The sequence below is a fragment of the Argiope bruennichi genome, chromosome 1, assembly GCF_947563725.1.
Source record: "Argiope bruennichi chromosome 1, qqArgBrue1.1, whole genome shotgun sequence".
NCBI lineage: Eukaryota > Metazoa > Arthropoda > Arachnida > Araneae > Araneidae > Argiope > Argiope bruennichi.
The window spans coordinates 786,188-801,455 of NC_079151.1; the positions used below are offsets into that span (position 1 = coordinate 786,188).

At 28.1% G+C, this 15,268-nt stretch overlaps 1 protein-coding gene across 1 annotated transcript; it reads left to right on the forward strand.

Moving 5' to 3' along the window:
• The first annotated feature begins 1,573 nt into the window (after positions 1 to 1,573).
• LOC129961926 (sterol O-acyltransferase 1-like) lies at positions 1,574 to 14,907 on the forward strand. The gene is made up of 7 exons (XM_056075567.1): positions 1,574 to 1,587; positions 3,263 to 3,414; positions 6,601 to 6,728; positions 9,782 to 9,857; positions 12,069 to 12,168; positions 14,220 to 14,395; positions 14,792 to 14,907. Exons 1-7 carry the CDS (start codon positions 1,574 to 1,576, stop codon positions 14,905 to 14,907), a joined length of 762 nt encoding a protein of 253 aa, XP_055931542.1.
• Positions 14,908 to 15,268: the final 361 nt, after the last annotated feature.

The window sequence follows — 15,268 nt, forward strand, 5'->3', positions numbered from 1 at the left end:
TTTTCCATCCACATTTATTCATCTAAAATATTTTTCAGATATTCTGAAGCTCTGAGGGAATTACGAAGAAAAGAATTTGTTTTAAGAAATTCAACTTTAACGTAAGTCATAAGATTATTACTTTAATTTAAATATATTTTTCTCCATTCAGATAACCATGAAAATGATGTTTTATTTTAGATGCCATGCCATTAAATATTTTTGCTAAAGTATCATTAATTCTGATAACTTTTAAGTTTAATAAATACTATTGTTTCAAAATATTTAAAATTACGAGGAAAACCAAAGAATAGTTCCTTGACTACAACCACTTAATATATATAATTTCAAATGAAAGCTCACGATTCCTAGATTTGTTTATAAGTCACCAGCCATCTTGTCTTAGTTGAATATTGAACTCGATGTGATTAACCATGGTTCAAATCTTTTTGATGGTGGCTTGATTCAATGTTTCATTTTAAATGTTGTTTATTACTAATTTATGTTTCTAAAGAATAATAGATCTTTCTTTACATTTCTGAATAATTATTCTCAAATATTCTTCGAATACATAGAAGAATTTTGAAATGCCCTACAAGTTGTGGACAGTTTTTCTATTCTTGTATGTTACGATATGCTCCAGAATAATAAGTTTTATTTTATCTTTAAATTGTATTCTGTATTCCTTTGCAATTTTTTTCCCATTTTTTACTGAATTCGAGGTCATTTCGAAGCTAATTAACTGCGATAATTGAAAATATTTGCGATGTTTTTTATTTAACGTGAGTGTCAATAGAGATTTTAAAAAAATTGTGAATATCGCTCAGTTATCCTAACTTCATAACAGAGTAAAGAAGACTGAGTCAGGTTTCAAAACAGGGACTTTTTTCTTTTACGAAATTCCTGCAAAATCATAATATATATTTTATGGATGCATGCAGTTTCGTTGTGTTTATATTATTTTCTTAATTCTCATTTATAGTACACGATAAAACATATGCTATTTTACAAATACGAAAATGTCTGCAGAAATAGTTTCAAAAACGAATTTTTATTCAATTTAAATTTGATTTATTTCATGTTCAGAAGGACTGACGATTGTTATTCCATTTTAACATGCATTTGATATGCTGGAAATTAGAAAATTTTTATACCTGCGTACTTTCGATAAAAAAGCAATATTCTAATATTTCAAAACTTAATTTATTATTTTATCAATCAATTTAACTAAATTTGACTAGAATTTAAATGTGTGTTAAAATTCGGAGTATGTGGCTTGATAAATTTAATTTTGCGTTGTAAATAATTTCAGAAAAATAATTACCGTATTACACGATAATTTTAATTATAAATTAAAGATTAATTGAAAGAGTAGAAAAATTAAAATTAAAGTTATTCTGAGTTTAAGCATATTAATAAAAGTAGCTTCAATGAATAGTTTCATTAGATTTATTTTGAATTCGGCGATATCTAAAATGGCAAATTTTTAGAGAATCTTAGTGTCGTTTAATTTTTAATAAAAATGTCTATATATGCACTTGCGCATACGAAGAAATAAAATTGCAAGCATGTTGATACCACCTGAAATTTAAACATGGTTTTTTCAAAGTATGCAATTTTAAATAATTTTGATTTCGAATAAAATGTATCAAGAAATTCTTAAGAATCTCTAACTGATTTTATGCTTAAATGTCAAAAATTAAAAATATTAAGCATTTAAAAAAAGTTTTTATTATTATTATTATTGATTTTCCGTTTCTATTCAAAATCAGTAAACAATGTGATCTGAATCATGCCGCAGAATATAGAAATGCGCCAGTTGATCATTTATGATATGCACAAATTTAAACTGGATCACTGATCAATTTATAATAAAGGTTTTTACTTTTAAATATCATATAAAGCCTAATGATGATAATCCGCATGTAAAAATTTTAATATTGTTATAAACCTAATTCAATTTTGAAAGGTATTCACTGATTAACAATTTAAAGAAAACTATACAGCATGATATCCATATTTTCCTCCCTTTTGTTCAGGGCAAATTATCATTTGCATTATTTTATTCGTTCATTGACAATATTTTTTCTATTATTAATTGGACGATAAATTCTTATAAATTGAATTTTAATCGTTTTTTTTTTTCTTCTTTTTTATTACTCTGCTTCCATTTATTTAAAATATTTGGAATAATCCCTTTTTTATTTTTACTGATTTGATGAAAATTTCTATTCGCTCATATTTCTTCACTCTTTATGACATATACTTTATTTTATGTCTTCATATATGTGATGGATTTTTACACTTTTGTGACGCAAATTTTTATGTGAATTTTATTATGATATTTGGATAATCTAAACATTTTAACTGTACAGAGTTGACGAAATAAATTCACTGAACGCAGATTTTATTGTTGATTATTTATATTTAAGCACAATAATATACATAATTAACTTTTTATAAAACATATTACATTAATACAATGTCATATGTTCTATATCATTTTTTTTATTTCTTTCTCGAATTATTTTCTAAAATCACATAACCACATTTTTTTATGTTCTCTTTGGATAAACATTTGAAATTTTTAATTGAAATAGTGTGTTCATGTTTTGCCTTCTTCTCAGTCTAGCTTTTGAGGAATACTATTTATTATAACTGCATTATAACTATTTTCTGTGCTATTCCACTTCAAGAAGATATTTGTGTTCCAGTCAGGTGCAGTTTTTATAATTATAATTAAATTTAATCTTATTTTAAAAATATGTTAGTAAATCGTTTATAGTTAAACATATTTCCACCTTTAAAATTACATATTTTGCTCCTTTTTATTCATTTGATCATGGTTCAAAATTGAGAAATCTGTTCCAAATAATATCTTGTAGTAGCATTATGCGAACAAAACTAAATTGAACTATTTTTTAATTTTTCATTTGTTCTTTTATTTGCTAAAAATTGAGAAATCTGTTCCAAATAATTTCTTATAGTAACATTATTCGAACAAAGCTAAATTGAACTATGTTTTAATTTTTCATTTGTTTTTTTATATAAACCTTTACTCCCATTGAGGCTTTTAGGTCGACCCAACTACCTTAATACAAAAATATATTTTAAAAATAGTTGATACTTAAAAATTATTTACGCAACATGATCGAATATATCCCTTAGTTTTTTAAGTCCATAATCCAATTCAAATAAAGTTTTTTTTTAATTTAAATAATGATTTTATGAATAATTGTTGCATTCTATTCGTTATTTTATTTTATTGTGATTTAAATTTTAGGTTAACAAGAGATTTAGCATTGGTTTCATGGTCATTTGGTCAGTTTCACATTGTTACTGCCGTATGGATTGGCATCAACTTATCGATTGTTTTCTTTTTACATCCTGTCTTTCGATTCTGGGCTTCTTCTAGAGCATTTGCGAAGAAGAAGGGTAAGTATTAAGTATTTTTGGGTATTTTAAATAAATATGCCATTGAAATAATGAATAGTCCAGAAAAATATGGGATAAAGTAGAAATGAAATGATTTGTGTTGTCTCAAGTGAAAGATATGATGATAGTAAGATAATATTCATATGATTCAAGTGATACTATTCATCCTCTTTATAAAAAGTTAATTTGTATTTTCGTTATTATTTTATATTTTTAAGCTTTCTAAAAAGAAATATTTTCCAAAATGTTCAAAAACATTTTGAAATAAACATATTTAATTTTGAAGTCAGTGTTGCTTTGCTAGATCTTTGATCATTTTTCAAAGCATGTTACATTTAAAAGGAAAAAATCAGCATATTTTATGACTTTCAAATTCAAAGTTTAGTGTTAAGTTGCAAATGGAAAAACTGATTGTTATATAGTTCCTTAGAAAATATATAATTTAATTATTTTGTGATTAAGATCTTATATTTAAAATTTCTATAACGAAAGAGAACGTTGTGCACAAAAGACAAAGGCTTCATATGATGATAGAATTTTTCATATGCTTGTGAAACTGGTAGAATCGAGAGCTGAATGTGTTTTCTGCTCGGAACATTTAGACATAATTTTTATGAAATATGAAATTTAAATTTCCAGATACTTTGGTGTCATATTTTTAATATTAAAACGCACTAATTTCTTTGAACTGTGATTTACATTTTATATTTTGCTTTTGGAAGTAATTTTTAACTAATCAAATAAGACTTTAGAGAACCTTAAGATATTTATTTTTAGTTATGAGATTCAGGTCTTTAAAATGATCTCAAATACCATAACTAAAACTTATTCCTTCCAGTTAGTCTCGCTTTGTGTATAAAGAAATGCAAAAGACCATGTTAGCACTACAAAATTCAGACTCAGACTTCAAGTACATCTTTCCAAAAATGATCATTTGAATAAATCATTTTTAGGACTTGATTCAGCAAATATACTTATGCTACTTCATTCATCTTTACAGGATTTGTATGCCAAGATGCGCTGTATTTCTCTCTAAAGCTTTCCCTATTTTATTTGAATTTTTTTTAATTCCCTAAAATTCTAATTGGATTTTTTTTAATCCTTTAAATTCTACTTGGATTTTTTAGTGTATTTTTTTGTTGTTGTTGTTGTTATGTGTGAACTTTCCATGACAAAAATAAATTTTTCTTTGAAATTATAAAAATAAATAAATAAACTCTGGAAAAACTAACTAAATTACATTCCAATATTTCCTTCATACCGAATCGTCGTTTATGGCCAAGAGTTCAGTTTAAAGATTGATTGTTGTTGTTTTTCTGTAGTTTATTTGGCGCAAGAGTCAAATTTGGCTTAAAGATTGAAAAGGTTGCTGGATAAAGATTCGATTGAACGCTGGTCTGTTGTATGGCAAATCCATTGAGCATCCTCCTGCTAGAGTTGGACGGAGGTTTGAAGAGGATATGGTGGTTCACTTTTCACCTGCATTTTTTAATCGCGTTCTAAATTGAAAGTTGAATCCTAAAAGAGCTCCAATATAGTTTCAAAACGGGTCGTTATTTTGAAAAAAGCTGAAAATCTCAGTTATTGGTTATGTACTCATGCAATTTGATAACGCTTTTATTGAAATTATTTAAAAGTTGAATGCAAAAACATAACAGTGCAGATTTTTTTTAATATTTTGTTTTTAATGAATGAATAGAATAAACAGTTTTTTGCTACCCTACCGGTTTTAATTCCTGGTGGAATTAAACCGATAGGGTAGCATAGTAATCTTAGGGAATTTCTCATTTTTAAATCTGTATTTAACCATAAATTTATTCTAGTTTTCAATTAAATCTACGTTTTATTTTTTACTTCTATTGCTATTGCTTCAAAAAAGAAAAGAGCATCTCATATTCTTAAGAGAATTTAATTGATTTTTGTTTTTTAAATTAATATTTTTATTAATTTTAAATAAGCGTATACAGAATTAAAGAACGTAAATTCTGTATTTAATGCATGATACGTCGTTAAAGGATTCAGTTAAAATAGCAATTCATTTAAAAGATTTAAAAAAGAACGCCTGAATGTGACTTTAAATTTCTCAGTTGTCATGTGAATGGAAATGACCATATCCTCCCTCCTAAAAAATGTGTCATCTAATTCAGAGTATAACCTCTTGAATTATGAATTTCTTTTAAGACCAAAAATGAATAAGCTTTGAGGATGTCGTAATTAGGGTTACGTGCAGTTGTGGTTGACTCCAATTATTGCAACATGTTAGAAAAATAATTTTATTTACTTTTAAACTTAAGAAATGAAACAAATAATTTTGATTCACTACAAGCTTCACCGAGGCGAGTGCGCGAACATTCCGAAGAAAACGGAGAGAATAGCTTTTTAGAAGCATCGTGCGTGTCAATACCCGGATGATGTGCAGCGCGCCATTACGTCACACACAGCCTCGACGGAGACTGTAGTTTACAGATTCATATGGAAAGATGATAGGCATTCGCTACAAGATCCTTGGAGGAATAATGTATGAAATGCGTGCCCCATAACACTAGATTTGAGACTGAATAGCCATTGGATATTTTACGTATCACCAATGTAGCGCATATCTAAATTTCTTAAACTCATTATTTGATATAAAGGAAATAACTCGCAATTTCTTCGCAAAGAAGATATCAAGTTTACACCAGTACTATAATTTACTCATCCTTTATTCAATCCTGAAAGGTGTTTTATAATTCTGCTTTTCAGTACCAAAGGAATGAAATTTAAAAAAGACGATTTTCCAGTTACAACAATTTTATATACAAAATCTGATTTTACATCAAGTCATAACTAGGTAAATTTATTAAGAATACACTTTTTATAATTTATTCTGGTTAATATGAATATAAATCCTCAAACAACGAATTAAAGTTTTTCCATTTTTATTTTTCATTTTTCTGGAAAATTGGTATAAAGTGGCTTACGTTTAAATTAAAGAATTAATTTTAAATTAAATTAAAGAACGTTTCTGAATTAAAGAATTTATGATCGCTCAATATTTAGAGCTCTGTATGTATAACGATGGATACTTTAATCTCTTTATAGATTTTGTGATTCAATATTTTGCACTTTATTCACTTCGTATGAAGCAAAAACAATGGATAAACATGAGTAGATATGAAATTAATGGATATTTTAATCTCTTTATAGGCCTTTATGATTTGATGTTTTGCATTTTATTCGTTTTGTATGAAGCGGCTTTGCTGATAATTCCACCAAAAATAATCATAGACTGCAATATACCACCCGCATCATCTTGCGCGTTAGTAATGGAACAGGTCGGTATTGTATTCTTTTTTATAAACCAAGTATACATAAATAAGAGTTAATAGAGTATACAAGTTAAAAGTTAAATAAGAATTTAATGTTGTCTTTATTTCTCTTACATTTACGTTATGTTATAATTAATACTTCTCTCATTCGGTGAAACATCAGAAATCTATTAATTAATAAATTGCAAAACCATTTAGGGATGATATTCTAAATATATAAAAGATCTGGTTTATCTTTATGTTCGTTTTAATCGTCGCTTTGCAATCTTGGATCGTTTTATATTGTATATCGAGATGAAATATGGGTCACAGATGGATTATCCCAAATGGAATTTTTTTTAAAGCTATTTTAAAATTCGAATTAATTTTTATTAACTTGATTCTAAATGATAAATTAGAATTAATAGTTGGGAAATTTTAGGAATCATCATAATTTTGTTTGCAATTGGAGAGCTATAATTTTTGTATCATTCTAGAGTTCAGTACCTTTCTAATTATCGTAACTTGAAGTTTGTAACTGAAAATTGATCTGTGCAACTTTTCTAATTTTAGTGTGTTTTCTATTTATTTATTTTACTGAATAAACTTTTTTTTCCAAGTTGACCTACGGGACTTAATTATTAATTAAACACCAGGCTTATGCATTAGCATTTCGCGCAATATTTGAGTTCCACGTGTTGCCATTCAATAAAAATAACAATTGAGAGTAAATGAATTATTATTGCATACGAGTTCTTTTCATATTTTTATGTGGTTTTAAAGAATTCTTTTTTCGCTTCTGTATTATTTAGCTCAGTGGTATCTTGATATGATACTTGATAGTAATTGAATTATGCCTTCGGAGGCCTTATTTATTTTTATTTCGCTGATAGTGTACATAATAGGCAATATAATGTGGTAACTAAACTACAAGTGTTCAATATTCAATTGTAAGGGTCATTAATTATTACATGGAACCAGTTTAAATATCAAGATCAGAAAAAAAATCATTTATGTATATAGTTTGTAGATTATAAATTTCTTTTTCAAGTTAATTATTTATGGTTATAAGAAAGTAGTTTTTTTTACAAATCTGAAATCCAGTAAAAATCGCTTATCTAGTAAAATGGTTAAAAGTTTAACAGATAATGGATTCAGGTACCATATATCTGCTATAGTTATAAATAAATTTGTTGAAATTAAACAGAGGAATAAAACGTTAGGTTTAGTAGATAGTTGAACTTAAGATTGAAACAACAATAGTGAGATTGAATCAAGTAATAGTACTGAATTATTGCTTTCTAAAGGAGCTCAGAACTAAAATTTATGGAAATTCCAAGCAAAAGTAATTTTACAGAGCGAAGAATTATTTTAGAATATTTAAAAAAACTGCTCCAGCAATAAATGACGATTTAGAGGAAGACATAAAACAGCTAACTGAATGCAAGAAAAGTTATTTAAATTCATAAGATATCACAGCTAGCTGGAATGAAAATGGACCTGTAATATTGCTAAAGTAATATGTTTTTTGTATCAGCACAAATCCAAAGTGAGTATGTGTATGTTACAAAAAGATTTTTAATGCTACTTGCGATGGAAAACAAATGCCGGAATGTATTTCCAGTTTAAAAGAAATTAGAACTTAAAACTAAAGCAATCTACGGGACATATACGTGACCATATGCTCATCACTGAAGTTTTCGATGATTTGCTTCCAGATTATCAGTATTTCCTTAGTGTCTGTGAATATGTACCTCCTGATAAACAAGGTATTAATGACTTTATTAATAGATTATCAATTGATAGATAAAAAAAGATTGAAAATGCACAGACTCAATAAGGAAATGCTTTCATAAGTAAGAAGTTATAGAAAAAGAAGCAATATGAGCAAAATGAATGCAAGCTGTAATATCTATCAAAAAGTGCTTTTCAAAGACTTTGATTTAAAGTTATGTTTTATATGTAGGAAGCAAATTATAGAGCCAAAACTTTTGACAAAGGCCAATTCTCGCCTACAAGCAAAGAATAATTTAACCAAAAGAAAAAATATAAGATTTCATCAGTATTGTTTAGCTGTTGAAAAATGAAAGTAAAAGAAGTTGGCATTTCATTTTTATTGGTCTAAATTCTGTGGTTAGTCAGCACATGATATATGACAAAGCATTGATTTATAAAGGAATGCTAAGTCTTATAAAAATAAAGATTGTATTGGAAATACAATAGATGCTTTTGGCAGAGATAATTTTCAAAACAGAGCATTTGATGAAAGGGATTGTATTCCAGTGAGTTGAAAAATGTTTTATATTTTCTTAATTTAAAACGAATTCTCATTTTCGTTAGCTCAATAAAAGAGAAAGTCTGTGCAATTGAATTAGATAAAAAATTTGCAGAATCATGAACGACGAAAAAAAAATTCTTGGAAATAGAGTGGAAAAGTTATGCAAATTAATCCAAAACAAGTCTTTTTGGAACATATAGTGATAGATTATTCGTAGTCATCACAGTTTTTTAATACAAGCTAATAATATCATCTGCCTTTTTATAATGCATTTATTCATTCAAAAATGTTTTAGAAATCTAAGGAAAACGAACTTTATTTTCCTTATGCTCTCTAAATTTTTAATTCTCGTAATGTTTATTGACGTCCAATTAAAAATGGTTTATATCCCTTGATGTATAGTAAGAAATATTCAACATTTTGGAACTATCCGATGAAGATAAGCCAATAATGACGACGTAAAATATAGAGCAACATAGACTACAGCGTTGATAGCAGATATTGATTGATAAGACAGATCTATTTCTTATTATAACATACTGATGCCTGGATAAAAAGCATTTTGTCAAGTAAAAATATAGTTAAGACAATTATGATTTTCAAATTATTTGATCTTTCATAGTTTTGAAATATCTTTTTTATATTTTATCTGCAAATTTCATTTTCATCGTTTCATTCATTGTCATTGATATTAAATTGGAAAGGAAAAATATTAGCATTTTTTGTATCAATTTTTACTTATATATATTTTATTTCGCTTTATATCTATATTAACATATGTTTTGTATTTCTTCCATTTCAGTCTAGACTTTTTATGAAGAGTTATGCATTTGTTCGAGAAAACATTACCAGAGTTTTAAAGTATAAGCTCCATGAAGGTATTGTGAAATCTCAATTGATTCGTATTTTTCGTGATTCAATCCTGCTAAAGCCATAAAATTATACAATGCCGTTAAAAATTAAGAAAATTTTCGTTTCTGGTGTTTATCGTTAGAATGACAATTTTAATAAAGTTAGATTGCATATACGATATAAGAAAATAGCTATACGACTGTAATTCATGTATAAATTATCGTGTGCAACCATCATTAACATCAAAAGATTTAAAAGAAAATCAGAATAAAGTACAGACTGGCAAAAAATGTGGCCCTCTCCTAATCCACAGGTCTCGCATTATTAATTCAAATTTCAGTTTTTATAACATAAGGTTTGGTTAGATTTAGTTTGAATAAGTTATATTGACGCTTTCTTTTAATGCATCACGAGGTCCTCTTGTGTACACAGCCGGCCACCCCGCCAACCACTGTACGAAGGAGTATTGACAGGAGCATCACGAGGGTTATTTGGGATGCAGAATACTTAAAAGATTTGGTACTTACCTGCTCCAAATGTCACCATAGTATTCGGAGGATGTTCGGTCCTCGAGGTCAGATTCAACGTAACCAAGTCCACTTGCATCTGGAATTCTTTGCCACGAATCCAGATCTTAAACCTTTCCCCAAGCCAGCGCAGTCTAATCCAAGATTGATAATCCAGTTTCTAATATGTCAGTTGCTGCCGGAAATATGCTTGAAATGCTCAGGATCTCTAGCAGAATCAATTCATTCAAAGCAATATAAATCTTCTGATATTGTTGATGCTTGCCTTTAAGAGTACCTATCATAAAGAATTGAATCACCAATGTCTATTTTGATTTCACTTTTTAATCAGTCATTTCTACTTTATGTATGTGTAACACTAGCTACACATTTCTACCTGCGTTTTTCGATAAAAATCTGCTTAGAACACCAATAGCTGATATTTAATGTCAAATCTTGATAAAATATTTCACTTACTACAGGTTACAAGGATGACGATGATTCATTCAGTTGCTTTCCCAGTGCGCAAATCTTAATTGCGTTCGAATATTGCACTATTTAGTATTTCAGTAGCAAAAATGTGTCCCACTGAAAATTTTAATACTACAAATAAGATGATTATAGGAATTCCCAAGACTTTTAATCCTATTGTGATATCTCGGCTTTGAGAAGAAAAGATTATAAATATGAGACTCGATTTTTCTGAATATTCCCTGTGTGTGTTGGCTAGCTTTATGTAAAACTCGCCGTCGATATTCAAGACATTCTCGAATTAAAGTGTGGAGTGTGGCTCTGATGTTTTCCTAATCATCTAATTACGATTCAAAACAATGAGATCCTTTCTCAGTGTAGTCATTGCACATAATGTTCTTTTGATAGAATCTGCAAAAGCACTTATTTTAAACACCTACAGAAAATAAATTCAACTTAATCAAACTAAACGTTAAAGTTTCTTTAGTGTAAATCCGCTCTTATCATGCGCAGTATGAATATGACAGTTAATTTTTTTTTTTTACTTATTTAAAATATTGATAGCGATTTATTAAAAAGCCTTCCATTAATAAACAATAAATAAATCTAGAATCGAACAATGGTATTGTGATAATACTTTAAGCATCTTTACTTTATGAAATTAGTTCGTTAATTAAAATTGGTATTACTGAAAAATCAACTTTTCGAAATTAAGAGTATTGTAAAAGTGGTTTTTTGGCTATAGCATGCGCCAAAGCTGCCTAGGAAAAAAAAACAAATTTATTAATCAATTTTTATTTAAAAATAGAATTAAAAGTTTGATAAACCTCTTTCTGAGTACTACCGAAAAACATACTAGATCTGATTTTTGAGGGTCAAATAATTTGCCTTATCATGAGTTTTGAATAATTTTTAAATTTGCATGCTGCACCAAATAATATACAGAGAATATGCAACCAACAATCACTATCAGGTTAAAAGTAATTAAATCTTTAGTACTGCGTATGAATCGTAACAAGTAATTATGCCTAATGTTAGAAAAGCTTTCCAGTTTTTTTTAATTTTATCATTTTTTAATGTTTTATATACGTTAAGAAGTTAAAATAATCATGCCTAAAAGTAATTATTAAAGAAATTTCGCAATTTTGGTAGCTTTTAATGATCTCTACTTTTTTCTTTACTTTTTATAAGTACTGTTATTTGTACTGTTTTTTTTTCATATTAAAAAATTAAAAAGCTACGTTTAAGATTTTGTTTCAGATGATGATGAGGAATCAAACTCACCTCCTTGTCCAGAAGTAGGAAAACTGATATATTTTTTATTTGCACCGACATTAATTTACAGGGATAGCTATCCAAGGTAAAAGAAGGAAAAATTCTTGCATTCGTTCTTTCATTTATGATATTTTACGAATTTGCAGCTACGAATTTTGCAAGTCAGTTATGCATATGTTTATATATATATATATCATCAATAAAATTAGACAAATTCTTGAAAAATGCTTTAATATATTTCTGTCGCTTTAAAATATCATCTCTATAATAGAAAAAAAAATTACATTCGTTAATTTACGTGCAATGTACTGCGACTTACAAGATAATAACCACACACCTCTGTTTTCCAAATTTCATCATGGAATAAAAAAACTGATTTTTATTTTTTGCAAACATGAGTGATTGTGGGGGATTCTTTTTTTTTCCCCTTTTCCTATTTAGTATGAACATGAGACCTACATGCTATGTCTATGTAATAAAAATCATACCATATTCGCTACTAATTGCGAAAAATTCAATTATTTCCTCCAGTTTTAATATTTGGAAAACAGAAATAAAGGACGATATTACTTGCTATGCAATGGTATGTTGTTTACAAACAATATATATGAATTTGTGAGAATTTTTCTGTTGCATAGATGAGATTTTAAAATAGCATGAACACATTCATTCATTTTCCTTTATTCAATATAAGAAATAAAAATACACGAAATCGTAGTAGAAATAGTATTAAAAAATCCTTTCCTTAATTTGATAAATGTTTTAAAATTCTAAATATTTTAATTATTCATAAATTCATTCGATACTGAAATAAAATTCATCTGCATATCAAATGAGATGTTAAAACTTTAACTATTGAGTCAAGTTCATCAGTGGTGAATAGTTCTTTTAGGAAGCATCGATGTAAATTGATTTCTTTTTTTTAAAAAAAAACAAACTTAGATTTAAAATAAATTTAAGTAAAAAAATTATTTCAGAAGCGATCTTGTGTGAATGTACTAAAAAAGGAATTTTCTTATTTTAATTATTTTATAATTCATTAACACAAACATCAGTGAATTTTGAGACAAATTTTTTTCTCAAATTCACTATGAGATAGTGATACTATTGCAGAAAAAAAAATGCAGTATGATAATTATATTCTGAAATATTTAAATATTGCATAATTTACTAATTTACAAGTATACTTAATTTGAAAACTCTATAGTGCGTTAAAAATTGATTATAAAGTTCCATTTTTATTTCCTCACGTAGAAAAAGTATTGCAATCGTTAAAAAAAATTTTACTCTAGATTTAAATGAATATATGTTAAACTTAAATTCTTGAGTTTGGAAAACACATTTTTGACATTACGTCTGTCTGTGACAAATATAACTCAAAAAAGCTTTGAGCTAAAGGGTTGAAATTTAGTATATAGTGTTTGCACAAAATTTGTGCATTTTTTCGAACGGATTTTTTTTTCAAAATACGTTCGAAGAATTCTAGTTCGACTAATACAATTAAAAAATATCTGGCCATCTGTCAACTTTTCTGTAAAATCCGTTCTGAGGAAGTCTGTCTGTACGGCTGTTAGAGCACAAGCTAACACGATAACTACAAAACGAAGAGAGATGTATAAAACTCAGTACATAAATTTAGCAACTGTATTGTAATTACGTATCTAGTTTAGAGAGAAATTCAACAAGAGGTTGACTACTTATTGGTTTGTATTTTCAGAAACAAATAAACGCGATAAACTTAAAAACGCAGTGACTTAAAAATATCAAATTTAGCATGGGATTTTGTAACTACAAAAAGCAGTTTTAAGCAAAGTTTTGTTTGAATCAGTTGAGAAAAACGTATCAAAAATACTAATTCGATTTTCGGATACTTTTTACACAAGTCAGAGATGGGTCGCCAAAAAAACTCGCCAAGAATGACACGATGCATTCAGTAAAAATGGTAAATTCACGACAAAGTTGAATATATCATAATTAAAATAGGTCAATACCATGCAGGGTGCTCTCTGGGTTAACAGCTTTATTAGGGACTGTGAGTGAAAATTTTTGAAAGACTACTCCCTCTGGTTAAAAATATGGAAAAGTCACGTTAAATAAAAGTTTGTAAAAGTGTTTCACTTTTTCTTTTATTTTCAGAACATCTGGTATTCGCTGGGGTTTCGTTGCCTGGAATCTTTTGCAATCATTTCTTATTGTATTGGGTGACTATATTGTCTACATTTGTTTTTTAGCGAATAGCTTCAACAAGTCGGGCATTGAACCCATACCCATCACTCATTTTGTGGGTTTGTTGGCTATTGCAATCTTCGCAGGTAATATGATCTCGTTCTTAACGTTTTATCGCATATTACACTGTTTGCAGAATGCTTTTGCTGAAATGCTGAGGTTTGGCGACAGGTTGTTTTATGACGTAAGTATCTTTCTAGTTGCGTGCTGATTTCATATGTTTATAAATGTTCAGAATAACTGCTGATGGAGTGACCTTTTCTAAGATTTTTTGTTATGTAGATTTTAAACACGTTTTTTTTTCTTTTTTTTTTTTTTGCTTTATGTGAGTGATAAATGTAATTTTCAAAATTCTTTAAAAAAAATCAATCTCACTTGTTAGATGAGTCTGGTATTTCTCATGCCTTTGTTTGAATTTCAGTATTCAGTTTTATCATGATTAGTTTTGTTAATGTAACGAGATTTTCTGCTTTCATAACCAGGAAGTCCCACGGGGGAGCACCTCGTAATTGAAAGTGAGAAGCGTTTGGCATGGTGGTTGGTTCTCGCCACCCTTGTAGGTATACAAAATGTTGGGGTGGCTAGTTCCCATCGATGATGGGACGTGCTTCTTAGGGAAGGGTTGTACCGTAGCCGGTGATGGCCCTTAGGAAACAACCCCAGTTCCCGGCAGTGTTGCTGTCACGGCAGTCCAATCATTCTTTTCCGTATGCCTTCGAACGGGTCAGAGTAATTAGTCTATGATTCACCACCAAAAAAGTAATATAGCTGAAAACAATTAGTTACTTGCTTCCTTTTTGAGTTTATTCTAATGCAGTAAATGAAACAAACAAACAAAAAAAAGAACCATCTTACTGGAAGCTTCATAGAATTTTTGAGGATGAACAAAAAAATTCTTACTTACATTAGCTGTCCTAGTTTTAAACATCGATATTGTATAAGATTAAATACCGTTTTCT

Coding starts and splice junctions, on each gene's coding strand:
- LOC129961926 (XM_056075567.1), top strand. Junction 3,415..6,600: donor AGCATTTGCGAAGAAGAAGG/GTAAGTATTAAG, acceptor ATCTCTTTATAG/GCCTTTATGATTTGATGTTT. Junction 9,858..12,068: donor AAAGTATAAGCTCCATGAAG/GTATTGTGAAAT, acceptor ATTTTGTTTCAG/ATGATGATGAGGAATCAAAC.